General features: G+C 41.5%; 1 protein-coding gene across 1 annotated transcript; it reads left to right on the top strand.

Annotated features, from left to right (window-relative positions):
* Positions 1–50: 50 nt before the first annotated feature.
* On the top strand, positions 51–27,993 carry LOC109414268 (protein downstream neighbor of son homolog). The gene is made up of 3 exons (XM_019688088.3): positions 51–412; positions 3,478–4,309; positions 27,191–27,993. The coding sequence occupies exons 1-3, from the start codon at positions 237–239 to the stop codon at positions 27,878–27,880; spliced, it is 1,698 nt and encodes a 565-aa protein (XP_019543633.1). The 5' UTR covers positions 51–236; the 3' UTR covers positions 27,881–27,993.

Raw genomic sequence — 27,993 nt, 5'->3', positions numbered from 1 at the left:
GGCGGGGAAACACATTTCAAACAGCTGTCGCTGTCGTTGACCGCCCGTTTTGTCACTTGAAACATAAACAAACAAAAAATGCGCACTTTCTGCCGTCACAAAGGGTCATCGCACGAGATCGGAAAGGTTTTACTAGTTATTGGTTGAAAAACTTTGAATAATAAATAGTAACATCAGTGCCAAACGACTATTCGAAATCAGTGCAAAATACGCGGTTAAAAGTGATCGGTTAAATTATGAGCCAGCAATGGAAAAGGCCCGACGAAATCCTTCGGCTGCAGCGTCTAAAACAGAAACAGAAAGCCCTCCAAGCACGCATTCAGAAACCATCTGGCATCGGTGGTGTTCCCTCCAATGGCCAGGAATCGGACCCATTTTCCGGTAGTCAAAAGCGGAAGAATCCTTTCTCAAAGTAAGTTTTTTTTTTGCCCAGAATCTGTTGGATTGCAAAGGCATAACCAAACTGGTTTATCTTAATTTTGAAAGAAAAAATCCAAAAAAGTAAAAACCGTGCAATTAGGTAGCTTTAAAAGTGATTACACTCATTCGAAGAGGGTATTCTGCTTAAAAGGTTCAAAAAGTCGGTACAAGTTTTATTAGTGATGTACCGAATAGTACTACTCGGCCGAATGCCGAATATTTTAAATTTTATTATTCGGCGAAACGAATATTCGGCCGAATAGTCGGTCAGATATTCGGCCGATTTTCTTGCTAAAAATCTCGTGGAATTATTATAGAAGGCAGCTTCGTTTACAAGAGCGTTTACAATTCGAAAACCTCCTTCATCAGAAACGTTTTTACATCACAGAAAATGCAACTTTTTGCCAATAAAATGCTCCGGAAATCCACTTCACAATTTATTGAATTCTCAATTTAGCTTGTCGTTGCTATGTTTAGTAGACCGGCCCACATTTGTATGGCGAGAAAGAAAAGTTGGAAAAATTCACGGGGCACCCTCTACAATCGTGCCTTTCAATGAGAAGAACAATCTGTGAAAGATTCAGCCCAATCGGTTTAAAATTGAGCTGGCGCAAATGAGTTGAAGGTTTGTATGGGATTTTCAGTCCAAATATATGGGAAATTGGATGGCCTACAGTCTCTCACTTAGTACGCCGGTTCAGCGAGTTCGATTCAGCTCAGAATTGAAAGAATGGTAGTTGATACCCTAAGGAACAATTTTGTAGAAGACCATATCATGATAAAACTTAATTTAATTGCAGTTTCAGCTAACGAAAGCAGGATGAGGACATCTTCCCCCGTTTACTCTTGGTTGTTACATGCAGCACGTGTTTGTCGGTCGAAGCTTGCGCGCTACATCATAGGCAGCTATGTTATTCTTCATTGTTTCGATACCCGCACACGTGCGTGAGCAATTGAAATGAAGGACAACATAGCCGCCTATGATGTAGAGCGCAAGTTTCGAACAGCAAACACGTGCTGCATGTAACAACCGAGAGTAAACAGAGGAAGATGTCCTCATTAGGGCCCATATAGCCGAGGCGGTAAACGCACGGGTATTCAGCATGACCATGCTGAGGGTGACGGGTTCGATTCCCGGTCGGTCCTGGATCTTTTCGTAAAGGAAATTTCCTTGACTTCCTTGGGCATAGAGTATCTTCGTGCCTGCCACACGATATACACATGCAAAATGGTCATTGGCAGAGGAAGCTCTCAGTTAATAACTGTGGAAGTGCTCATAGAACACTAAGCTGAGAAGCAGGCTTTGTCCCAGTGAGGACGTTACGCCAAGAAGAGAGAGAGAGAGAGTCCTCATTAGTGTGGGTCATCGGAACCGTTTTCTCAGATCAAAGCTTTTTTGGTTCCGTTTCGGGTCCTGAGTATCTGTGCAAAATATGAGCACGATCGGTTGCATCTACACTTTGCGCATTGCAATTGAAATTTGTATGGGAAAACATACTTTTTTGCATTTTAGCCATAAGTTGAAAAAATTTGTCTAAAATTTTTTAACCGATACTGTAAAAAGATAGCCTAGGATGTCCTGAAAAACTTTGTTGAAGACCGCAAAGCGATCCGAAGCTTGTGAAAAAAGTTATAACCAACGAATCGCATGTATGTGCTTATGTTTTAACATGTACAGGAATAACAATACTTAGCAACAAAATCATGCTGTTTCGCCAAGCAATGCCAACGCTATAACTTTTTTCATAAGCATCAGATCACTTCGTGGTTTTCGACAAAGTTTTTCAGGACACCCTAGGCTATGTTTTCACATCATCGGTTACATGTTTTTGGAAAAATTCGAGCTTGTAATGAGAGAAATGCAAAAAAGTGTGTTTTCCCATGTAAAATCTTATACAAACTTCAAACGCGATGCGCAAAACGTAGACATAACCGATCGTGCCCAAATTTTGCACATTTATTTGGGTCCTGGAATGGGATCAAAAAAGCTTTGATCTGATGGGATGCCATTGAATTTTTCTATTTTCCATATAAACGATGACCCACTCTAGTCCTCATCCTGCTTTCGTTAGCTGAAACCGCAAGTAAAATTAAGTTTTATCATGATATGGTCTTCAACAAAATTGTTCCTTAGGGTATCAACTACCATTCTTTCAATTCTGAGCTAAATCGAACTCGTTGAACCGGCGTACTGAGTGAGAGACTGTAGGCCATCCAATTTCCCATATATTTGGACTGAAAATCCCATACAAACCTTCAACTCATTTGCGCCAGCTCAATTTTAAACCGATTGAGCTGAAATTTTCACAGATTGCTCTTCTCATCCAAAGGCACGATTCTAGAGGGTGACCCGAGGAATTTTTCGACATTTTTATTTTTGGGCCGGTCTAATGTTTAGTCATTATTCGGCCTATTCGGTATATTCGGCCGAATAATACATTTAATATTCGGTAAAATCGAAAATAAGCTGATATTCGGCTCGAATATTCGGCCGGCCGAATATTCGGTACATCACTTTGTCCTTTCCTTTCCTGAGCAAAATTTGTGATAACTTGCAGGCTGCCGTTTTAGAAAAAAATTACTATTGGTCGGAGTTGTCGAGTTGCCAGACCGTACCTACCATGTGTTTTTCAATGATTTTAGAAAAATGTCTTGTGAGCACTTAAAATTTCAAATTGTTATATTTCGAAATGTCAAGCAAAATTAACCATTTTTTAAATATTCCCAGATATCATAATTTAGGCACCAACAGTTTAAAATAGCGTAATTGCATTTGTAACCATTGCTTCTTACAAAGCTAAATTGTATTTCATTTATCTCACGCAATTCACATCAATTTAACGGAAGAGGAGGATTTTATCTTTCTATTTGTGTTACTGGACTGCTCGGGAGTTTTGTGAAAATACATTGGCTGCAAAAGCAGTTAAACACTCTTATTACGGTATAATAGGCGTGTTTGACAAAATTTAATAAATTTTGTCGTTGTTTCCAACGTCCTACCCCTTGCTTAGCTAATTAACGACGAAAGTTTGCTAATATCAATCTTCACATTTCCAGAAACGGAGACAATGCCGCAAGTAAGAAGCAGAGACCTTCTGATCCCGATCTTACTAACGACGAAAGCATTTTCGAACTACTAAATAGGACTACCCCGAAAGAGATTCCCGTAATTGATGCTCCAATTGCAAAACCTCTTGAAAGTCGCTTCCTGTTGGATACACAGCACCAATTGGCCATCAATGCAGCTGTCCCTCATGAAACATCCGAAGACCTGCAAAAGCCTTGCAAACATTTTCCCATCCATTGGGGCATCAAAAGTCGATTGCGAATCGTGTGCAAGTCTTCGTTACCAGGAAACAACCTCCGCACGAACCAGGAAGCAAGCGGTTTGACGTCTTTCGTTCGATGCATCGGTATAAAGGATTCTTCTGTTGGGTTGGACATCTCGCCAGGGGCAAGGTTCTACCAGAGTACCCTCTACTGGCAACATCCGCACCTGCCCTGGCTGACGCTGTTCCCGAGGAATGCCAAGTCAAACCACGGAACGGTTCTGGGGGAAACGGAGCGCACTGCACTGGCGAAAGAGTGGGCCGTCAGCTTCCAGAATCTGTTCCAACTGGTTCGCGCCAGACAGTGTCCGTACTTTTACGTGTGTGCCAACAGCTTCACGGTGTTATTCCGAGCTGCCGGTATTGGCGGACGGGTGGAGACCCATGCCTTGCTTACACCGACATCTCGAGGAATGCGGGCAGCTTTGAAGCAAGAGGATATAGAATTCACAATGCCGTTGAAAAAATCACCGGATAAACAAGATATGAATCGGTCTGGAGAATCTGGAATAAGTGTTAACAATGGTAGCTTTTCTAATTCATCCGAGGATCAAGGTGCGGTGAGTATATCTTTCATGTATGAAAGTAGGTCTTTCGACATGGGTGGGCTTACCGCAAGATTTCCTGTATGATATTCGGAGAAGTCTTCAGGGTCATTATACTTGCGAGAAGGGAGGACGTAACAGCGATCTTGGAAGAATTTGATCGTTTTCAGCAACGGTTGCAATTGGGTTTTTAAATTTTAGATAATATATTGATTTTTTGCTTTTATACGAAAGAGCACCTTTTTTTTCTGAGCCACTAGGGTAGGTAATCAAAATTTGAACCAAATTGCGGCTTTCTGAAGCAGTGCAAATTTTAAGTGATTTTTTCTCCCACATGGAAATAATTTACTACGGCAAAATCGTATGTACATGAAAGCCACGGGTATAAGCTTTCTGTTAAATGGTAAAAAGTTTGTATTTGCACCGAATTTCATTGAAATATTCGATTTTTCATCAACAATGATTTTAATCTTAATTTGAACCAATTTTAATCTTAATTTGAACTACTAGCGGCAGCAGCTCGAGCAACTCACAAAACAGTCAATTCCATGCTAAACAATGAAAAATCACACGAATCTGCTAATTCTCATACCTATTTTTCATTAGGCAGTGGAATCTCAACTCAGAATGTTCGAAATTCTTTAGGAATTTGGAAACTAAATTTCGATTTTTCCATCCCCCAAGAGTAAACAAAGCAACCACTAGCGCAATCTACAGGCCAACACTAGAAGCTCACCCCCGTTTACTAGTTCAAATTTAGATTACAAATGGTTCAACTTAACCCTCTACTTCCCATGGTTGCTCTAGAGCACCATCGATTTTCGACGAACTCCGGACAAACGGAATTAGATGAATATGATGCAATAATTTTTAGAATATGGTTATAACCTCATAAGGTTAACCCAACTACTACCTACTTGTTTCAATAGTTGAACTATTGATAAACAATCAAAAACCTATTGATTTACAACCAAAATTTTTTTTATTGATTTCGAAAAATTTAGCCAATTTGCAATAGCTTTTGTTCTACCACTTTTATCGGAAACGCTTTTTTGGCATAGATATAGCCGTTCAAAGTCGTGGGAAGGAAAGGGTTAAGATAACATTCTCCAAGTAAGAATCACTTAAATTTGATAATTTTATGAGAAATAATGCGAAATTTTATTCGTTTGATCGATTCTACGATAAATAAGCTTTCAATTGATGTGTTATATTACGAAAAGCTGTTTAACATCTTTTTCGGGACAATATTTGCCTGAAAAGTACGTCGTTTTAATGAATTTTGAAATGGTTCAAATTAAGATTACAATTTGACTAGTTCAAAGCTTGATTTCTTACCCTATGATTTTTTTCAGATTTTTAGAACCTTATTTTGGTACCTAAAATCAATTTCAAAGCAATTTTTTGAAATCACCTTTTGACAGCTGGGCAACTGTTTGACAGCTCCGCCCAGTACAAAATCCGACGAGGGGTGATTCGACAAATCGCTCCCATACAAACTTCAAATTGATTTTTAAATAGGTTCCCGGGCTTCAAAATTCATGAAAATTTGGATTTCGGCTCAGTTTGACATGCAGATTCAGAATATCGAATTATCTCAACACCGTTAAAGAAGCCAATTCACGGTCGAAATGGAAATTGAAGGGAAGCTAAAATTTCTGGAAATGATTCGACGTAAAAACGACTCGATCACAACGGAGTGGTTTTCCAAGGATGTTAACGGTAGATATTTGGATTTCATTTCCATTAGTCCTTTCTGAAGTAACCGGCCATCAGGACCTGAGACATCGGGTCTGCAGGAAAAGTGGGAAACGTTATAAAGAACTCCATGGACGGGGTTTTCTATTACGAGTGAAACACGACGTTGTTTGTGTCATGGCAGAAATAAAACTGTTTATTCGTGTTCCTTATAATACATGTTATACCGCCTCGATGTCAATTATTCACAGGTCCGGGTGAACGTATATGTTTGCCTGTATTTGGCGATAAAACTATGTAAACAAACCGATCAGCTGATCGCGACGTCACGTTCACCAGAAAATTTGTTCGCAGCTTCTGGAACGTGACGTCACCTTCGGCAACTTCGTGCGATTTCGGCTTGCCGAAGTTGACATGACACGACTACTACTTCAAAATTATCATATCACAAACACCACTTTGCCCGATGGGCCTAACCTGGTGAAATTTAGAACATTGATACCGCCTGCCAGGGATGGCATGTCACGCAGAAACTGTGCCCATTTACGCTCATCTTTCACTGAACTTCTCAGTTTCATTTTTCTTACAAAAGAGAAAGAGAAAAAACGCACAATAAAATGTACATGATTTCTCTCACGCAGAGTTTTTGTGCGGATGATTAGAGTGCTGCGTGAGAGCAATGAGAGCCCGCAGATCATAATCCCAGTGCGCAATTTCTGCGCGCACGCAGAAAAAACAGAACTCAGTGCACACGCAGTGTGTTCAAAGGGGTCAGTGTTGTTTGGTGAACCGAAAGCATACCAGTGAGTCCAAAACCCGCTAAGGGGTCTCAAATCCTGTGATATCAGAGACAAGCAGACGTCTTAAGCTAGTCAAGAACTTACAGTTGATGGATATTTTGATTCCAAATTCCACCAAAAGGCTGTGCTAGTGAGCTAACAAATTTTGTTTTTCAAATATATCAGGAAAATTTGCAAAAAATTGCAACGAAATTTCATTCTCATATATCTCATGATCCTGATTACTTAGAGAGTTGGTGTCTTCGACAAAGTTGTTTGGCTGGTCAAGGACTAACCGATAATAAAACTTAAGATTCAAAATTCCACCGCTAGGCGGTGCTAGTGAGTTAGCAAATTCTGTTTTTCATATATATCAGGAAAATTTGCAAAAAATTGCAACTAGCGCCGCCTAGCTGCAGAAACTTGAACCAAACGGTAATTATTCTGAAAGCCCTTGATCTACCAAACAATTTTCCGAAGACACCATCTTTCTAAAGAATCAGAATGCTGAGATATGTGGAATGTAAAATTTATACACTCTCTTGCGCCGCCTAGCGGTGAAATCACGAATCATACGGCCCATATTCTGAAAGCCCTTGACCAGCTGAACTACTTTGCCGAAGAAACCAACTCTCTAAGTAATCAGTATCCTGAGATATATGGGATGGAAATTTTGTCAGTGTTGCATCTGCTTGTCTAAGATATCACATAAATCACAGACAAATAGATATGTGACACTAACGAAATTTCAATCTCATATATATCATGATCCTGATTACTTAGAGAGTTGGTGTCTTCGGCAAAGTTGTTTGGCTGGTCAAGGACTAACCGATAATAAGGCTTGAGATTCAAAATTCCACCGCTAGGCGGCGCTAGAGAGGAAACAAATTTTAAATTTCGCATATCTCAGCATCCTGATTTTGTAGAAAGATGGTGTCTTCGGCAATGTTGTTTGGTAGATCATGGGTTTTCAGAATAATTACCGTTTGGTTCAAGTTTCTGCAGCTAGGGGGCGCTAGTTGCAATTTTTTGCAAATTTTCCTGATATATATGAAAAACAAAATTTGTTAACTCACTAGCACCGCCTAGCGGTGGAATTTGGAATCTTAAGGGCGGACGGGACGGTCGGGGAAATATCCGCCATTGCTCTGTTGCTACTAAGATGGTAATCTCAGATTCTACTTCATATTTTGCAACAAAAACCTATCACTGTGTATGCTCACTTGCAGTGCATATGCTGATTGTTTTTCAGCATCTTTAGTGCGATAGAACTCGAGATTACCATCTTCAAAATCGCGAGGCAAATTGTTAGAAAGAGAGGCAAGATAGGAAAAATAACACGGCGTCCCGTTTCACCTTAAGTTTTATTATCGGTTAGTCCTTGACCAGCCAAACAACTTTGCCGAAGACACCAACTCTCAAAGTAATCAGGATCATGAGATATATGAGATTGAAATTTCGTTAGTGTCACATCTTTTTGTCTGTGATTTATGTGATATCTTAGACAAGCAGATGCATTTGCTACTAGACGGCGTAATAGTACTTTCATACTCCCTGTGGTACACACAGTATTGCACTGGAAGCACGACTGAGTGCGCACTCAACGAATTTTTGTGTGCACATTTTTAGTGCGCACAAAATGTGCACGCAGAAACTGCAAAACATGCTCGTTCTATCATTTGTTTGAGCACTCATTTTGAGTGTGCCGCTGATGGATGCCAGAGAGTGAGCGGCTGGTTTGTGTGTGAAAAAAGTTGCGTAGTTCACCCTCGCTCTCGTTGAAAGTCGTGTGTAGAGTGTATGTTTTCTCTTCTCACGTTTCACACTGAGGAGCATGCCATCTCTGCCGCCTGCAGTAGAGTGTTCTCTGCTGAGAGAATCTCTCTTTGAGAGTTTACCGTAGGATGGGTATTGCCTATCTTGACATAACAACTCCTTCACCCTTAGAAGGAGGTTTATATTTATCTTGTTTTTTTTTTTACAATTTATTTGATAGTTAAATACATACATCTGAGTTTTTTTTAATTATCGGAAATATTGAAATATCTGAATCGAGTAATTTCAATAACTTTTCTTTCTTCTGATATCACCTAAATGTGAGGTGCAAATAATACTTTTTAACTAAATGATCGAAAAAACTGAAACATGCAATTCGATAGCATATTATAAACCTCCAGCTATAAAAATCATTACAATCCGTTGGATCTCTTCCTCATTCTTTTAAACAAATACTCTTTCAATGACTTAGATACAGAGTCTGTATCTGTACTGTAGTAACCGTTTTTGCTTTGAACGTTCATTCAAATTAACAACTCCTATACATCAAAACGTTCCTCTGCACACACTCTCACAAAGTTTACAAATTACGTTTCATCGAGGATTACCCTTCGTTAAAGTTTGATTTTAAAACTAAATACTCAAACGAAATTAAAAGTACCTTATAAAACCACAAAAAGAAATCACAAAAAATAGGTATAGACTTCTTCACATCAAAATGCAATAAACTAAACATAAATAAGATAAAATACCGGGTCGATTCACATTTTACAAAAATAGTCATTCACTAGCAACAATCACCGCAACGGTTCAGGATTTACAGTAGCAGTCAAATTACACATCTTAATATTAATTCTGATTGTGCTACTTTTCCCCGAATGTCGTTTCCCCGAATGTCGTTTCCCCGAACGCCGTTTCCCAGAATGTCCCTTTTCCCCGAATGCCGTTTCCCCGAATGTCGTTTCCCCGAATTCCCGTTTCCCCGAAACGCGAAAGAAGTAGTTTTAATTTACTTGTTTTTATATATTCTTTAAAAATATGTATGTATGTATGTACATGATTTAACTGAGATTTAACTAAATACAACAACTTCAACGGAAACTTTGTCAGTACTAGTTATATCAAAAACTATATTAATTGCCATGTTAACAAAAACTTGTTAGCATTTACACTTGGAAGAACCGCCTTCTTTGAAAGAAGGGCAAATTTCTAGGAAAACTATATTAGCTGCCATGTTAACAAAAACTTGTTAGCACTAAAACCTGAAAGAACCGCCTTCTATGAAAGAAGGGAAAATTTTTAGGGAAACTATATTAGTTGTGATGTTATTAAAAACTTTTTAGCATTAAAACTTGAAAGAACTGCATTTTTTAAAGAAGGGAAAATTTCTAGTGAAACTATATTAACTACGATGTTAATTAAAACTTGAAAGAATCGCCTTCTTTGAAAGAAGGGGAAATTTCTAGTGATGCTATATTAGCTGCGACGTTAACACAAATTTAAGGAGCATTTTTAGTGAATCAATATTAACTATAATGTTAACAGTTCCCAAAGAACTCGAAAAAACAACCACCTTTGTAGGAAGGAAGTTTCATATGATTAAGCGTTAGCCGATAATACTTTAGAAATAAAACTAATAAAAGCGGTCTAGCCAGTAGCAATTTAGCATCTAATCATTTTTTGACAGTACATCAATTTTTTTTCGGGGAAACGTACTTATTCGGGCAAACGGCATTCGGGGAAAAGGGTTATTCGGGGAAACGGCATTCGGGGAAACGGCGTTCGGGGAAACGACATTCGGGGAACCGACATTCGGGGAAAAGTAGCACAACCATAATTTCTACTTCTTACAAAAACAAACGTATAGATGAAAAAACCGATGCTGATGATATTCGTCGCTCTGTCTTGAACTCCAACGTAGGTTTCCGATCCGCAATGCAACGTCTACTGCCGCCCAAAACGTCCAAAACACCTTGCAGCACAGGCAACAAAATTTGTTGCATTTAATGCCATCGGGGCAAGATGAAGCTCTTCTTTTGTGTAGCCAGTAACAATCCATAAAACCGATGCATGCATGCAAGGTCGATGTAGTTCGCTCATAGTGTGATACTGGTACTACGATAGAGCCAAAAGCGTCGAATGGAGCCGCATTGTCCTCGTAACAAAATGGCAATAGTTCGACACTGATTTTTCATTTGGGCCTAACCAGAGATGCCAGATATACAGATTTTTCTGTATTATACAGATTTTTAGAGGTTGATACAGACAGGATTCAGAGTACAGAAAAAATACAGATTTTATGATCTTGATACAGATTTTTCCTCCACATATTTTTTTCCTCATACATTCATGCAAGATGGAAAATAAAGTAATAAAAATTATTTAGATTACAAACCCATTAAATTATCAATATTTTTCACATTTGACCTCAATTTTCAATCATTTCATTGCAGGAAATTTTTCTTTAGAATTGAATTTAATAAAACAAATATGACGAAACATAAAACGTCCTAGATATGTAATAAGCATACGTTAAGGGCGTTTTTTATGTTTTTATCACGTTGAAATCTTTTCTTGTAATATAAAACTTTTTAACCTTCGCCCAAAATGAAGTTTTTTAGCAAGTTTTCAAAGATTATGTAAGTAAAAGGAAAAATCGAATAAACTATATCCCTATATCTTTGCTCATTCTTTTTTATTTGTATTGTTGTTTGCTTGACAATTTGCAAGAGTCGCGAATTTCCAGTGAAATATGAAGATGTAAGGAAAATTATAGCTTCATTACATGAAAAATGAAATAAAAGTTGGAAACTTTGTTAAATAAAAAGAAAATCGCGTTAAGTACTGTTCCTTTGAATTCCACTAAGAATTTGCATCCTTTGACAGAAACGTATTTCGACCTCAACTGTAAGGTCGTCTTCAGTGTCTTCGACTCGACTCGACTCGACTGGACTTGACTAAAGTCGAATCAAGTACGAGATACCGAAGACGACCTTACAGTTGAGGTTGAAATATGTATCTGTCAAAGGATACAAATTCTTAGTGGAATTCAAAGACACAGTACTTAGCCCGATTTTCTTTTTACTTACCACTAACTTTACTTAAGAGTTAGATTTCTTTCAGAATTTTCTGCTTAGATTTCTTTAGAAATTTGTATGTGAAAATATATTTATCTCCAGAGATTTCATCAAGATTTCAAAATTTACAAGTTCCTTCATGGAGTATACCTGAAAAAATAAAAATTCTGAAATTCTTTAAGTAAATTATTCACAAATCCTAAAGGAATTTGTTCGGAAACTCTTCCCAGGGATCTCCAAGATTTTTTGAGAAATTCATTCAGTGATTCCTGCAGAAACTCCTTAATGTTTTTTTTAGAAAAAAGTGAAAAAAAAATCTTGATAGACTTCTGGAGTAACTCTATCAATGCAAGAATCCTTGAGAAATTTCTGCAGTGATTAATGGAAATTCCGCGGAGGAATTTCTAAAGAACTCTCTTAAAAAATGCAGACATTGCAGACAAAGGTACTTGTGGATTTTTTAAAGAAATCCTTCATTGAGTTTCTAAAGATTCCCTGGAGAATTTTCTGAAGGAATCCTTGGAAGAACTGCTGGAGATACTTCTGAAGGATTCATCGAAAAAAAAACTCGTGCAGTTTATGAAGAGATTTCTTGGAAGAATATTTTAGAGAACCAATAAAGAAATAAAAAAAGAGATTTATCAAGGAATCTTTGAGAAACCTACAAGAACTGGAGAACCCTCTACAAATATACTTTGAAATATTTCTAGAAAAAATCTTTGAATAAAGCTTATTAGCAGTTCCAAAAGATTCTCTCAACAATTGCTGCAGAACTAATTGTTGAGAAAATCCATGAAGAAAGGTCTGAACAAATCCAAAGCAATGCCTAGAGGAATACTTTAAGGAACTATTGGATAAACTCCTGGAGGAACTTCACAGAATAATCTTTCGAGAATTTCTAGAGGAATTTCCAAAAAATACCGAGAAAATTTCTGAAAAAAATGGAGTAATCCTTTAGGTAGAAATTCAAGAAAAAATTTCTGGAATGATTCTTTATAAATTTTTTTTATTATCTCTCTATTTTTGTGTGTTTTAACTTATGCTAGTTCTTCATAGAAACTGAAAGTTTCTAAATTTCTGATAGAATTCCGGAATGTTTGTTAAAAAAAATATCTCCTAGAATTGCATTTTTTTTTTCAACATACGTGAGCAGAAATTCATGGAGAAACCCCTGGAGAAAATCATTGATAAATTTTCGGAGAAATGCTATAGAAAAACTCATGAAAAAAATTTGGAGGAATTTCCCCAAAAATATTTTTAAAAATATATTAGGAATTACAAGCATAGCTTATGTAGCAATCCCTGAAGGAATTTTCTCTTTAATCCTTTGAAGAATCCCATGAGGATATTCGAAAAGAATTTCTACGGAAACCCGTGAACCAGTTTCAGGATATTTTTTGAGAAACTCACAGGAAAGTCCCAGGGATAATTCTTGGAAGAATCCCTGGAGAAATTTTCACAGAAATCCGGCAACGTAAAAGTTCAGAATTTGTTACGGATTACATCGACAAAGTACTGACGACAAATCCATAAGTACTTTTCTCTCCGTGCACAACATACTGCTGCATGGGTAAGCCGTCATAAGCTTGCTTGAAGCTAAAGAAGAAGTGTAGATTTTCTTGAAATTTACTCCACCACTACCACAACCACACTCGAGCTGAGTCATTTCCGGACAAGCAATCTGATCGGACAGAAATAACGACAGTCATCGAAAAGCAGCACGACAAATTCCGCTGCACCGCGAAGGTTCGCGTCATCTACTTCCATAGCAGCTCGAAACCGTCGGAATAATCGGGAGTGAGTCGCCCTGGCCGTCGAACAACATTCTAGTCAGAACAAACAGCACTCTGACTGTGAAAGCTCAGGATCCAATTAAAGCCATACGACACCTAGCACAAATCCGAAGGGAATAGGTAAACGGTTATTGGACTGGCATAAAATTGTCCCAATCACGGCCAGGAAAGCATACTTCAACCCGACGACAGGCAGTCGAGCAGGCGGAACGTAGCTTCCAATTGGGTTTTTAAATTTTGAAAAATGTATCGATTTTTTTATTTTATATGAAAGAGCACCTTTTTCTGAGCCACTATGATTTTTTTCAGATTTTTAGAACTTTATTTTGGTACTTAAAATCAATTTCAAAGAGATTTTTTGAAATCACCTTTTGACAGCTTGGCAGCTGTTTGACAGCTCCGCCCAGTACAAACTACGACGAGGGGTGATTCGACAAATCGCTCCCATACAAACTTTAAATTGATTTTTAAATAGGTTCCCGGGCACCAAAATTCATGAAAATTTGGATTTCGGCTCAGTTTGACATGCAGATTCAGAATATGGGATTATCTCAACACCGTTAAAGAAGCCAATTGGAATTCATTCCAATTGGACTGGGCACGACAGTAATCCCACAGGCCGGACGCGGACTCAGCGGAGAAGCAGCGACCACATAGCCAGGCTGTAATCACGGCTCGATTGCTTGCTGCGCTCAATCATCGTAGAGGAAGAGAAGCCTCCCAAAAGGAGGCTTCTTTATGGGAGCTGAACCGGCAACGAACGGAGACAGCAGTTGTGTTCGTGTGCAATTGGAACGATCAAGTTTGTGCATCATCAAGTCGGCTTTCGTCAGATGCTGACAGCTGTATGTGTGTGTAGTGTGGATTAGTGGATGCGGCGAAGCCGTGAGTGCTCGGCCGTGCGTCATAGGGGAAATCGGTCGAGAGTGAGCACCACGGCAATAATTGAGAGATTATCCCAAGAATCGGGATTTCGAGAGTCCAGCCACTGTGCAGTGTGGCGGTCTGATTGATCGCGCCATCGCAACGGATGCGATCGAAGTGCATCGCGAGAGCGGGGAACATCAACACGGGGCCCCGAGCAACAGAAGCAGCCAAACGCGTAGCATCAGCGAGATCATCAAGGTACCATAGTCTTAAGTACACGTAGTTGTAAGAGAAAATGTTGAGGGGAGAATACATGTTATAAACCATGAATCCCTACATGTTTTAAGTTTGCGTAAGCCACATTGACTGCCCGAGTACCTCATAGCCATCAATATTAGCTTAGCCGGGCAGGAACAGCAAACGTAACAGGTCTCGTTCACTCAATGGGCCATCCTTGCGTCATTTTGCTTAGAGTCTCGCCTTTATTCGAGTAAAAGTCTAGCAAAACATTAAGTCGTAATATTGGCGCCCAACTCAAAAATCCACTACTTCTCGTTATAGTGGCAGTCAATATCAGTCAAAGTCAGTCAAGTGAGTGTCTTAGTGAGTCGTGTTGTGTCATAAGGATGGATATTCTACACCTTTCGGATGACGAATTGGACTTCGAGATCATGCTCAGGAAGCAGGACCCCAGCAGTTGCAGAACGCGAAGGGAGAAAACTGGAAAGTTGCGCGCGATCATCGAGGTGGAGCGATCAACGATGGAGGTTCCAGATACAGCGGATCATGTTATTAATCAAGCAGAACACATCGACTATTGTCAAAAGCAGCTACGAAACATCAATAACCGCTTGACGAAGGCACTAGAACAAGAAAGTTCGACGGAGTTGGCCATATGCAGGAGCAAGTTGTTACACTACAGAGGTAGGGTAGCAATGATCACAGACAAGGATTTGGAAGTGTATGTGCGGAAACTGGAAAGTTATACTGATGAAGCGCTCCAGAGAATCACACACTTCTTTAACAGTGTCACTCTATTAAGCCCACCACCAACAACAAAGGCTCCAGGGGATGTCCCAATCCTACCGGAAGTGGAAGAGCTGGCGAACAAACTACAACAATCGAATCTACAATCAAGCCTCAACGATCTGCACCACAAAAAAGCCCACAAATCGCTCTTTGGGAATTCACCGGGCGGTGAACACCTCCAGATGCCCCGAATTCCACGTGAAAGTTCCAGACACGATCAGCAGATTTTCGGAGGACAAACGCCAGCATTTCCCAGAATGAATCCATCACCTGTGCTTCAACATCAAACCGGTGCGCAAGCGCAGCAACCAGCGAATCATGAACCGATTGACGTTCGGGACGAAGTAATACGGTACCTGCTACAGGGACGAGGAGAGCCAGCTCGTAACTCCGTCAACAACATGCCGCAACGGTTCCGCTCCACGCAACCCATACACAAATGGCCGTTCTCATACGCGGGGGAGGCCAATATCATGCAGTTGGCGGTTTTCTTGAATCGGGTTAAAACGTACGCGGATACGGAGGAAGTAGACGAGATATCACTACTACGTGGAGTCAAGCATCTGCTAAGAGGACGAGCATTGGAATGGTACATCCGCTCGTACCACAACTGGCCAACCTGGGAGCACTTTAAGAAAGACATCAAAAAGGAATTCCTTCCCCTTGCGTACTCTCAGCACATGAAGCGTGACCTGTACTGGCGCCTACAAGGCCCGGAAGAATCGTTTCTTGCTTACTATCGGGACATTCTCGCGCTTTTTGAAGTGGTTGAACCGCCGCTTTCAGATCACGACCGGTTCTACATTATGAAATCCAACCTGAATCCAGAGTTTGCAGCTATTGCGTCGGCATCGCGAGCCGGATCGGTAGACGAGTTGATCGGCGTCTGCAAAGACTACGATGAAGCTCGAAGATACTCTCATCGTAGCCGATCATCACAAATTCAGAGGCCGTTCAACACACCCCAAGGAACCAATAACGCTCCGCAAAGGGTAATGAGACCGGCGACAGCAGGGTATTCATGGAATCGTCCACCACCAGCTCGTCAACAACATGTAAATGTGCTGGAAGGAGAAGAAGTTGACTTTGCAGAACACGCGGAACAGGCAGTTTCGGCTCTACAACCCGAGAACCTCGACAACGAAATTTCAGCCGGTTCGGAATCAGCGACACAAGAAATCAATGCCCTGAGAAGCAATATATGGCAACCAAGACCGACTGCGCAAACTACCAGACCAGCACAGCCCCCAAACATTACCTGCTGGCAGTGTGAGCAACATGGTCACACGTTTCCGAATTGCCAAAACCCTAAAACCTACATATTCTGCTATTACTGTGGCAAAAAGGGTACAATTTCGCGCAACTGCCCAGATTGCATCACCAGATTAGCGCAAGCTGTTCCAGAAGCAACTACTGCTCCGGGAAACGCACGTCCGGGGTTTCTTCAATGAAGGGCGTTGAATCTCCGGTACCTTCAAGAATCCCTTACCTTCAGCAAACGAAATATTTTCGCAACATCGCATCCATCGTCTTCGACACTTCATCAGGGGACAACAGGCCGTACGCAGACGTCAGAATCATGGAAAAAACCATCCGTGGATTACTGGATAGTGGAGCTACTTGTAGCCTCATGGGAGGCTCACTTACATCCATCGTAGATGATATGGGACTCACCAAATTCCCAGTACAGGGAGCCATCAGAACAGCGGACAACACGTCACACGACGTATCCTTCTACGCACACATTCCCATAGAGTACAATAGCAAGAAGATAGTTCTGCCGATCTTGTGCGTAGAGACTCTTCCACCAACACTTATTCTCGGGATGAACTTTTGGGTCAAATTTGGCGTACAAATCTCGCTATGCGGTATACAGGTATCCAGTGACACTAACGTTTCTGCGATTTCAACCCTCAGCCAAACGGAACAAGAACAGCTTAAGAAGACGATTGAACTGTTTCCCACATCAGAAAACACAGGGAGTCTAGGACGCACCAACTTATACCGGCATAAAATAGATACGGGAACTGCACAACCTTTCAAGCAGAAGTACTACCCCATCTCGAAATTTCTGCTAGATGATCTCAACAAGGAGGTGAATAGAATGCTCTCACTTGGCGTCATCGAAGAGGCAGTATGCTGCCCTTGGAATAACCCGGTTGTAGCGGTCAAAAAGAAAGACAACTCGATGAGGTTGTGCTTGGACGCAAGGCGGTTAAACACAATAATCGTCCAGGAGGCATATCCCATACCACAAATTGCCTCAATTATGAGCAACCTCAGTGGAAGTCGTTACCTTTCGTCGATAGACTTAGAGTCCGCCTTCTGGCAGATTCCACTGGATGAAGACTCCAAACAGAAAACAGCCTTCACGATACCGCAACGGGGACATTATCAGTTCCGAGTGGTACCATTTGGTTTGTCCACCGCAAGCCAAGCGCTCTCCCGGGTGATGAATCACATATTCATCGACATGGAGCCCCGAGTTTTCGTATATTTAGACGACCTCATAATCGCGACGGAAACATTTGAAGAACACCTGCAAGTATTGAAGGAAGTCGCTCGTAGACTTCGTTGCGCGGGACTCACAATCAATGCAACGAAGTCCATTTTCTGCCGGCGAAGTTTGAAGTATCTTGGCTACGTTCTAGACGACAACGGATGGAACACCGACAAGGAAAAAACCGAAGCTATCAACAAATTTCCAACTCCTTCATCCAAGAAGGAGGTACAGCGATTCCTCGGAATGTGTGGATGGTACCGCCGCTTTATCAAAGATTTCTCTCGCACTGCAGCACCGTTAACGGAATTGACAAAAGCAAACGTGAAATTTGCTTGGAATGAATCCTGCGAGATAGCTTTCAATACGCTTAAACAGCACCTTTGTAGTGCACCAGTCCTGAGCACACCAGACTACGCCAAACCGTTTTCAATTGCATGTGACGCGAGTGACATTGCGGTGGGAGCTGTTCTCACGCAGGAAACGGATGGTCAGGAGAAGGTAATCTGCTACATGTCACAAAAACTGTCTCCGTCGGAACGCAGGTACTCCGTCACGGAACGAGAATGTTTGGCGGTTATTAAAGCTATCGAAAAATTTAGAGGATACGTAGAGGGTAGCCACTTCACGGTCTACTGTGACCATTCAAGCCTGACGTATTTGAAAACGATGAAGAACCCAACCCCGCTAATGGCTCGCTGGATCCTTCGCCTCAACGCCTTCAACTTCGATATCAAGTATCGGAAGGGTTCAGTTAACGTCGTCCCAGACTGTCTAAGCCGAATTGGAGAGGCTAACGCAATAATGGAAGACGTCACGCAAGCTGTGGACACCTGGTATGAAGATTTGCGGAAAAGAGTCGAAGAAGATGGAGACCAGTATCCCGATTTCCGAATCGCTGAAGGAGCGCTGTATAAAAATTGTGTAAATACCGATGAGACGGGTATCCGAAGTCATCGGTGGAAACGTGTGGTTCCGAGTACAATGCGAAAAGACATCCTTCGGAGGTTCCACGACCTTCCGACGGCGGCTCACCTAGGATATGATCGCACCTTGAGCAAAATCCAGCATGACTACTACTGGCCAAAGATGGCGACGGATATCAAGCAGTATATCCAGTCCTGCACTATCTGCAAAGCATCAAAGCCGCCGACATCGACACAAACTCCCACTATGGGAGCCACAAAGCCCGCGAAGATTCCCTGGGAACTCATCTCTATTGATTGGGTAGGTCCCATGGTAAGATCTCGAAACGGCAATACAGTGCTTCTCGTCATAGTGGACTGGATTACGAAGTTCGTGATTGTCGAGCCTTTCAGGATAGCCAATGCACAACAGATGGTATCATACCTGGAAAGCTACGTATTCCTCCGTTTCTCAACGCCAAGGATCATCGTGACAGATTCAGGAACCCAATTTACCTCTCTCGCATTCCGTTCTCTTTTACTTCGCTACAACATCACGCACATGCGCACAGCCTACTACACGCCGATGTGTAACGCGGCGGAACGTACGAACCGCACTCTGATAACCTGTGTCAGGGCCCTACTTGATGAAAACCAGCGTAACTGGGATGAGCACCTGCAACAGATCGTTTGTGCGATCAATACTGCGAAACACGAAACGTTGGGATGCAGTCCATACTACGCTAACTTCGGCAGGAATCATATCTTGTTCACGGATCAGTACACCCTGGCCGCGATGAATACACCAGCTGACGAGGCGGAAGCACGGGAACAACGACTGAAAGCCGTGCGAAATATCCATGAATTCGTAGTAGACCGGATCCGCGCAGCCCACGAAAAAAGCAAACAGCGCTACGACCTCCGGGCTCGGGAAAGAAAGTTCAACGTCGGTGAACTCGTCTGGCGTAGATCCTTCCAGAAATCCTCAGCCATTGACTAACGAACAAAGAAGCTAGGGCCGAAATATGTCCCCTGTTACGTACGAGAAGTACATGGAGCCAACAACTACCTACTGGAGGACGTTAAAACATCAGCGAAAGGCGTATACCATGCAAAGGACATAAAAGCAGACTAGTAACAATCTGTACGAAAGCTATGTGAACAGTTTACACTGTCAACGAAGAGTGAACCTACCAAGATCACCAACAACACACGCTTCGCGGAAGTTTTACCACCGAAAGCCGGTTAGTGCGTTAAACGTGCCAGGCTATTCGTTAGCTACTCCACCAGCTACGTCAACATGACCTCGAGCTGTCAACAACGACTATTCGTCAACAAAAGCCCTTTAACGGTAAGGTACACTACAATGTGCAATCCGCACAATAACTACGAACGTGACAATGTGAAAGATCGAAGCTGACAACAGTGTCTTACACCAGCTGATGGCGAATCGTGCCTCATCCTAGACGGATTCCGGTCATCAGGAAGGACTATATAGACATGGCGTTTCCCAGCACTTCAAACGTAGTCTTCGATATCTTCCTCGATAACCCGACTGTGACGTATGCACGAATATCATACATTCATTCGCGCAATACTTCCTTCTTCGTTCCTCAACGGGGAGGGTTATACGACAAGCTATGTACACAGCATCCCGCCAGCTGTTGACAACGAGCGCTCTGCGTCACCAAAATACGGAGACGGATCGACTTGAGGCCCAAAAACATGCTACACGAAACCTCGTCATCCAATGCGTCAACACACCACCACAGCGCTACGTCGAGCAGTGCTACAACGCTCAGCAAGCTTGGCGAACATCTGCAGCTACTTCACGCCGACGATAGCTAACTAAGGCAGCTGCAAACAAACACAGCCATCAGCTATGCACAAATTTCTCGGAAAAGACAACAATCAAGCTATGCACGCAGCAAACCACAAGCGCTGCCAACAAAGAACAAACGTCACGAAAACACGTCCAACGGATTCGGCTATAAGACCCAATACTTGTTGCGAAACCGCATCATCCAACGCAACATAGCATCGGACCAGCTTCAGAAGAAACTCGCAGAACAACTCAAGCTCAGCGAAGCATCAAAAGAAGCATGACACTTCACAAGACACACGACTCACTTATACAAGACGTATCACTCACTATCGCCACGGTGACCCTCCGCGCTCTGAAAATCGCGCTCTCGAAGTGACAAGATTGAGTCTACAAGAAGAAGAGGTAAATACAGTTATTTAATACATGTTATCGTATCTATGTTTGTAAATAACTCGTAACACAGGCAGATAGGAGATTGGTACTTTCTCGATGTAATTCGGTAGCGTTGGCTACTTAGCGCTCAGGTAGCCAACTAGTAACTCTGATCATGAAGACCTCAATTGTAAAAACTCCTTAGATTGTAACTAATATAAGGCTATTAGTAGTAGAATTCTGTTCAGGTAGTAGATAACTACGCTGATTTATGTATTTTGCGATATCTGTCACTAATCTAGTAGTGAGGGCAAATAATTCTTTATGGACATTAAGATTGATTTTGTTAGAACCACTGCGCAATTTGGGGTACAATATTGTAACCAGATCTTCCGAATTGCATAATATAAGCACGCAACAATTGGACTCATCAGGATCAAGCCGCTTCGCAGATTTTACGAAATTTTTGTGAAGCGTAGCCAGCTTCACAAAAATTTCGTCGCTCTCGATATGGTGTTGTGTTACGGATTACATCGACAAAGTACTGACGACAAATCCATAAGTACTTTTCTCTCCGTGCACAACATACTGCTGCATGGGTAAGCCGTCATAAGCTTGCTTGAAGCTAAAGAAGAAGTGTAGATTTTCTTGAAATTTACTCCACCACTACCACAACCACACTCGAGCTGAGTCATTTCCGGACAAGCAATCTGATCGGACAGAAATAATGACAGTCATCGAAAAGCAGCACGACAAATTCCGCTGCACCGCGAAGGTTCGCGTCATCTACTTCCATAGCAGCTCGAAACCGTCGGAATAATCGGGAGTGAGTCGCCCTGGCCGTCGAACAACATTCTAGTCAGAACAAACAGCACTCTGACTGTGAAAGCTCAGGATCCAATTAAAGCCATACGACACCTAGCACAAATCCGAAGGGAATAGGTAAACGGTTATTGGACTGGCATAAAATTGTCCCAATCACGGCCAGGAAAGCATACTTCAACCCGACGACAGGCAGTCGAGCAGGCGGAACGTAGCTTCCAATTGGAATTCATTCCAATTGGACTGGGCACGACAGTAATCCCACAGGCCGGACGCGGACTCAGCGGAGAAGCAGCGACCACATAGCCAGGCTGTAATCACGGCTCGATTGCTTGCTGCGCTCAATCATCGTAGAGGAAGAGAAGCCTCCCAAAAGGAGGCTTCTTTATGGGAGCTGAACCGGCAACGAACGGAGACAGCAGTTGTGTTCGTGTGCAATTGGAACGATCAAGTTTGTGCATCATCAAGTCGGCTTTCGTCAGATGCTGACAGCTGTATGTGTGTGTAGTGTGGATTAGTGGATGCGGCGAAGCCGTGAGTGCTCGGCCGTGCGTCATAGGGGAAATCGGTCGAGAGTGAGCACCACGGCAATAATTGAGAGATTATCCCAAGAATCGGGATTTCGAGAGTCCAGCCACTGTGCAGTGTGGCGGTCTGATTGATCGCGCCATCGCAACGGATGCGATCGAAGTGCATCGCGAGAGCGGGGAACATCAACACGGGGCCCCGAGCAACAGAAGCAGCCAAACGCGTAGCATCAGCGAGATCATCAAGGTACCATAGTCTTAAGTACACGTAGTTGTAAGAGAAAATGTTGAGGGGAGAATACATGTTATAAACCATGAATCCCTACATGTTTTAAGTTTGCGTAAGCCACATTGACTGCCCGAGTACCTCATAGCCATCAATATTAGCTTAGCCGGGCAGGAACAGCAAACGTAACAGGTCTCGTTCACTCAATGGGCCATCCTTGCGTTATTTTGCTTAGAGTCTCGCCTTTATTCGAGTAAAAGTCTAGCAAAACATTAAGTCGTAATAAATTATTAGGAATAGATATATTTATTTAACTATTCAAAACCATAACGTTCTGCTATTTACACCGTTTAGTGAAAACTTACTGCAAATAGAAATGTTCGTACCAAATTTGGGACACAAACATGTTATTTACATGTTGAACCCACAGATTTCTAACGGGGTCTGACAGGATTTACGGAAACTTGGTTTTTTTTGGCTTTCAGTCACAGTTTCAAAATACAGACAAATACAGATTTTCTAAAATCCTGATACAGATTTTTAGAAAAATCATCTGGCATCCCTGGGCCTAACTGACATTTTCGAGTTCTCTTTATCGATCCTCTCTTTGTGTTATCACAGAATGTGTATTGAGTTTTCCAAAGATTTTTTGGTTAAAATGCGAAGAAGACGACTACATGTTGCTATAGAAACAAAAAGATTAATAATTTTGTTTGTTTTGATCAAGTTATTAGCGAAAGAGAAAGTCGACGAAGAGAAATCGAACAAGTCAGTTAGGCCCTTATGAAAAATCATTGTCGAGTTGATTGTGCTTGGATGCTCTCTCTTTGCCCGCCACTGCAATGCACACAATGCGGGAAACGGAGGATAAAAAAAAACAGCCATAGATAAAGTTTGCACCGCGGAACAAATTTAACACAATTTTCCGTCCAACGTGAAACAAAATGAACATAAACCTCTGCTGGTACAGGGTCACAAAATTTTCCGTCTACGCAAACCACACAAAGAAAAAAAATCATGCCAAAATGCATTTGCACGGGGTCATGAAAGTAGTTGCACGCACGATATAAAACTTTTTTTTTAATAGATTTTTATGCACTTTCATCCTTGTCGCCAACTGAAGTAACCGGCCATCAGGACCTGAGACATCGGGTCTGCAGGAAATGTGGGAAACGTTATAAAGAACTCCATGGACGGGGTTTTCTATTACGAGTGAAACACGACGTTGTTTGTGTCATGGCAGAAATAAAACTGTTTATTCGTGTTCCTTATAATACATGTTATACCGCCTGCAGTAGAGGATTTGTTCTCTGCTGAGAGAATCTCTCTTTGAGAGTTTACCGTAGGATGGGTATTGCCTATCTTGACATAACACTTTCATTCACAAGAATAACACGATAATAGTACGATAATTAGTAGTCAGGTAAATCCACCTATCGAGGTAGTGTCTTTCTCGTATACTGAATTAGAAAATGATTTATGCTGTTGATTTATTAACAAAGAATTATCCATATTGTATCCCAAAATGCAACAATTTTCATCAGTTTAAAGGGTCAATGTTATTTAGAGTGATATCAGCTGCGTTATGGTCGCAATGTTTTCCGCAGTCAAGTTCCCTGGGCTTGGATTATATCTTCCAGGAAGCTCTGATTTTGGACATGTGGTCGACATAAGCGTAACTAGGTCATGCTCTAGGGGGGGCCAAGGCCATGTCGATGTAGATTTTTTATACTAAAATGATACTTTTCGCCTGAAATGCGTGATTTTTTTCCGAAATGGATTATTCTGGAGGGGGCCAGGCCCCCCTGGCCACCCCCTATTTACGCCAATGGTGGTCGATGTGCTTTGCAGTTATGATTGGAACAGCAATAACAAACAGTTCTGTAAAAATCAGATATTCAAAAGAAAATCGGGATAAGTACTGTTCCTTTGAATTCCACTAAGAATTTGCATCCTTTGACAGATACGTATTTCGACCTCAACTGTAAGGTCGTCTTCAGTGTCTTGTACTTGAGTCGACTCAAGTACAAGACACTGAAGACGACCTTACAGTTGAGGTCGAAAAAGGGAGATTGAGGAGAAAAAGGGAGATTTTTCGCATTTTTACTGTAATCAGCCAATGTGATATTATCTCCTATGGTGTTGTAGTTCGAATGAATGATCTCTTTCTATGGGAATTCGAACCTTGTAATGTATTGTTTATCAACTTCAATTTTCTAAGCGTGACAAGGTTTTGAAGACAAACATGAGGACATAATAGGAAAGTCACATCAGCAAAGCTTTTACATATGCAAATGCTATCCATGGGGCCATGTCTAGCATTTAATATGTATGGCAATGACTAATTCCTACCTAGAAGGGGTACTACGAGACCACGCGGACAATTCAATTAAAGGCTTAATTGGGAATAGTATATTTTCCAGAACTGAAGGGACATTTTTCCGGGGTAACTGGCGAGTCCGATGTAATTGACAAAATAAACAATCGGGCGCTTTTTCTTTCTATGACTTGCTTGGCATTTTGTGGATTATTGTTTTTTGGTTTTGGAAAGCGTGCGGTTAACTATTGAGCCTTAAAATTATTTTGCATCTGGATAGCATTGATATTGTCAAGTCTGTACCAACACCCTAATCCCCCACCAAAATACTTTTTTCCTATCCCATGGCGTTTATGTTGTCAGCAGATTATTCAGCCATTACCCCTCCTTATCATCGGCTTTATGAATATTATTGGGTACCGGACTGGACCCACAAAATATGATCTTTTTCTTTGGTACATCGAGGTGTTGAAATTAGTCTTTGGTGATATCCTTGATATTTGAGAATTTTGGTGAAAAAATGCTTGAAATGATTACAATACCTATTTATCTTTGACTATGCGGCAATCATCAAGGTTAGTTGATTTTGTTCGATGGGATACCAGTTTGACGGTTCGATAAGGTATTTTTGGATTCACACTCTTCGCTTCTCTACCTATTTTCTCTGGTGGTTGCCAGCCAGCATGGTGAAAGAAGTTTTAGTATCTAACTTCAAGATGGCGGCCGAAATCAATATAACCGACCCAAATTTTAATTACTGCAAAAAGCACCTTCATATTTCCTCTTTTCAACAATATTTCGATTTAAAGTGCTTCTGGGGAAACTTACGAAATATATCGGTTTAAATGAGCCAAGAATTGACCAAAACTCGAGGGGTCCGCAAAAATGGTTGTAGCTCTAACTAACGGGGGGTCCGTCAATTTAAGTAAGTAAATGCATTTTCTTACTTTTTTGGGGAGGACTTCCAGAAAATTGCCTTCTTAAACATTTTTAAAGACAAGGTGTAAATAGTGAGTCGGTCTCATCGAGATTTACTCATATCGAAGACGGCTAATAACCAGACAGACATCTCCCCTCTTGCTCCATGTACCTTGGGAGCTACAAGCACACTAGCGCCACGAACGACTTCAGGGAACAACATCATGAATGAGTGTGCATGCGATGCTACCATTTCCGTGTACGTATTTGCATGTACACGCACACAATCATATTTTAATGTTCCTGTGAATCGTTGAGGGCGTTTCAACCATGTCGCCTGCAACAGGGTGGGAGCTGTCTGTCTTGTTATTAGCCGTCTTCGCTCATATCCAAAGTTTGATCTACCTGCGTGGTGCTACGTGGTTTATGACCGGCACCTTTTATTTTAAGTTTTCCTACTACAGTCAACTCTCGTTCGTTGGGCTACGTTTAGGTGGGCTTCGTTTTAACTGGGCTATAGCCCACCTAACCCACCCACTGTACAGTCAACTTTCGCTCGTTGCACTAAGCTCATAGCCCAGTTAGTGAAAGACTTTCACTAGTCGGGCTGAGTTTTCAGCTGTCAAATAATCTCTAACAATAGAGATTCAGGGCTACCAACCTAGACAAATCGTGCTTCACGTCAAAAAGTGACGTTTGACTTCGTTTTAACTGGGCTATAGCCCACCTAACGGGCGCCCAGTTAAAACGAAGCCCACCTAAACGTAGCCCAACGAACGAAAGTTGACTGTATTCTAGATACCGTGCCATGCCCCAATACCGTGACCTTAAGGATGCTCTTCACTTCAAAGAGCCCTGTAAAAATCAATTATTCGTGTTTCTTGATTTTTCAAACGCTATATTATTGGTTATTCTGTGTATTATGTATAATAAATATAATTAATAATATTCCAAATGTTTAAACCATTGTTAAAAACAAAATGGTAAAACATAGCATTGTGCCTAATACCGTGTATGTGGCCCGCGTACATTGGTGGTCCTTTGAATCATCACTATATCAATCATACTAAGTTCATACTTAAAAGAATCTGTGCGTTAAACGTTGCCTAGAGGTTTGTACAATTGATTCATAAAGTAAAAAAGTATCAATAATATTTTCAGCTTGCAGTTTTAGCCGAAACACGGTATTTGGAACACAAAAGGAACCATGCCCTAATACCGTGTATTGGTACTTCGCACTCACATTTTGTGAATATTTTTAATTGCTTGTTTTTGTAAATATGTGCCAAATTTATTACGCCTAACTTAAGAAGGTTTAATATGCTAATGATTGAATTAGTTACTTAGTTTAAAAAATAATACACTTAGTAAAATATTTGAGTTTTTTGTCAAATACACGGTATTAGGAGGCACACGGTATTAGGGCATGGCACGGTATTCTTATTTCACCTTTGAATCATTCCAGAATACCGTACCGGATGAAGGTGAAGACGACGACGACGACGATATGGAGGAAGAAAAGTGGTTGGAAAGCTTAGGGGTCGAAGCCGATGAAATCAAAAAGATAAATTACAACCAATACAAGAAGCTACAAAATCGGGAATGTGAAGAAGACTATAGCGATCAATCAACGGTCCTCATCGAAGGCGTGGAGTGTCAAGCATTTTACAACTTTTTGCTAAATGCAAAAAGCACCACCATAAAGGTTGGTCGACTGGCAGGCGTCCCTCCCACTTTACTGGCCCCGGTGGCATTCGTGGGTGCGACATTGCGAACTTTAACCACACGATCGAGCAAAATCCGGATGGACGGTGAAGACTATCACAGCACGGAACTACAGGGAGTTATCTTGCCGCATGTGCTACCTTACCTGTGTGGCTTGCTGTCGGAAACGAAGGACAACTTCAGCACTACCCTGGTCAGTGTCCCAAACACAACAGTGTTCAGTCGAGTATCTCAGAAGATGATCGACGACACCGACAAGGAAAACGAAGCAACGGCCATTGGCGATCAGGTACTGTGGAAAGAAAACCTGTCCGATAGCGGGCTCTCGGAGCACATCCTGGAGACAATGTGCCGCGCCAGTAAAGATTCCGTCAGCGATTTGGAACGCCTGGTTTATTCTAAGGAAGCTGGGGGCTACACGTGGAGCTAGCATATACCTGACTTTAATACACATACTGCTTGAAACCATAAAAAAGAAAGTCTGCTCCCTCAGAGAAATTTCCTGGTGATTCCTGGATCCATAGAGACGAGTTTGTTTTATTC

This window comes from Aedes albopictus, chromosome 2 (assembly GCF_035046485.1).
Source record: "Aedes albopictus strain Foshan chromosome 2, AalbF5, whole genome shotgun sequence".
NCBI lineage: Eukaryota > Metazoa > Arthropoda > Insecta > Diptera > Culicidae > Aedes > Aedes albopictus.
The sequence above is the reverse complement of the archived record's forward strand: the minus strand, read 5'-3'. Positions and strand labels throughout refer to the sequence as shown.

Excerpts from the sequence above, each read along its gene's own strand:
- LOC109414268 (XM_019688088.3), top strand. The coding sequence starts at position 237 with ATGAGCCAGCAATGGAAAAGGCCCGACGAAATCCTTCGGCTGCAGCGT. Across the intron at positions 413-3,477 it reads CGGAAGAATCCTTTCTCAAA|AAACGGAGACAATGCCGCAA; the intron begins GTAAGTTTTTTT and ends TCACATTTCCAG. Across the intron at positions 4,310-27,190 it reads CATCCGAGGATCAAGGTGCG|AATACCGTACCGGATGAAGG; the intron begins GTGAGTATATCT and ends GAATCATTCCAG.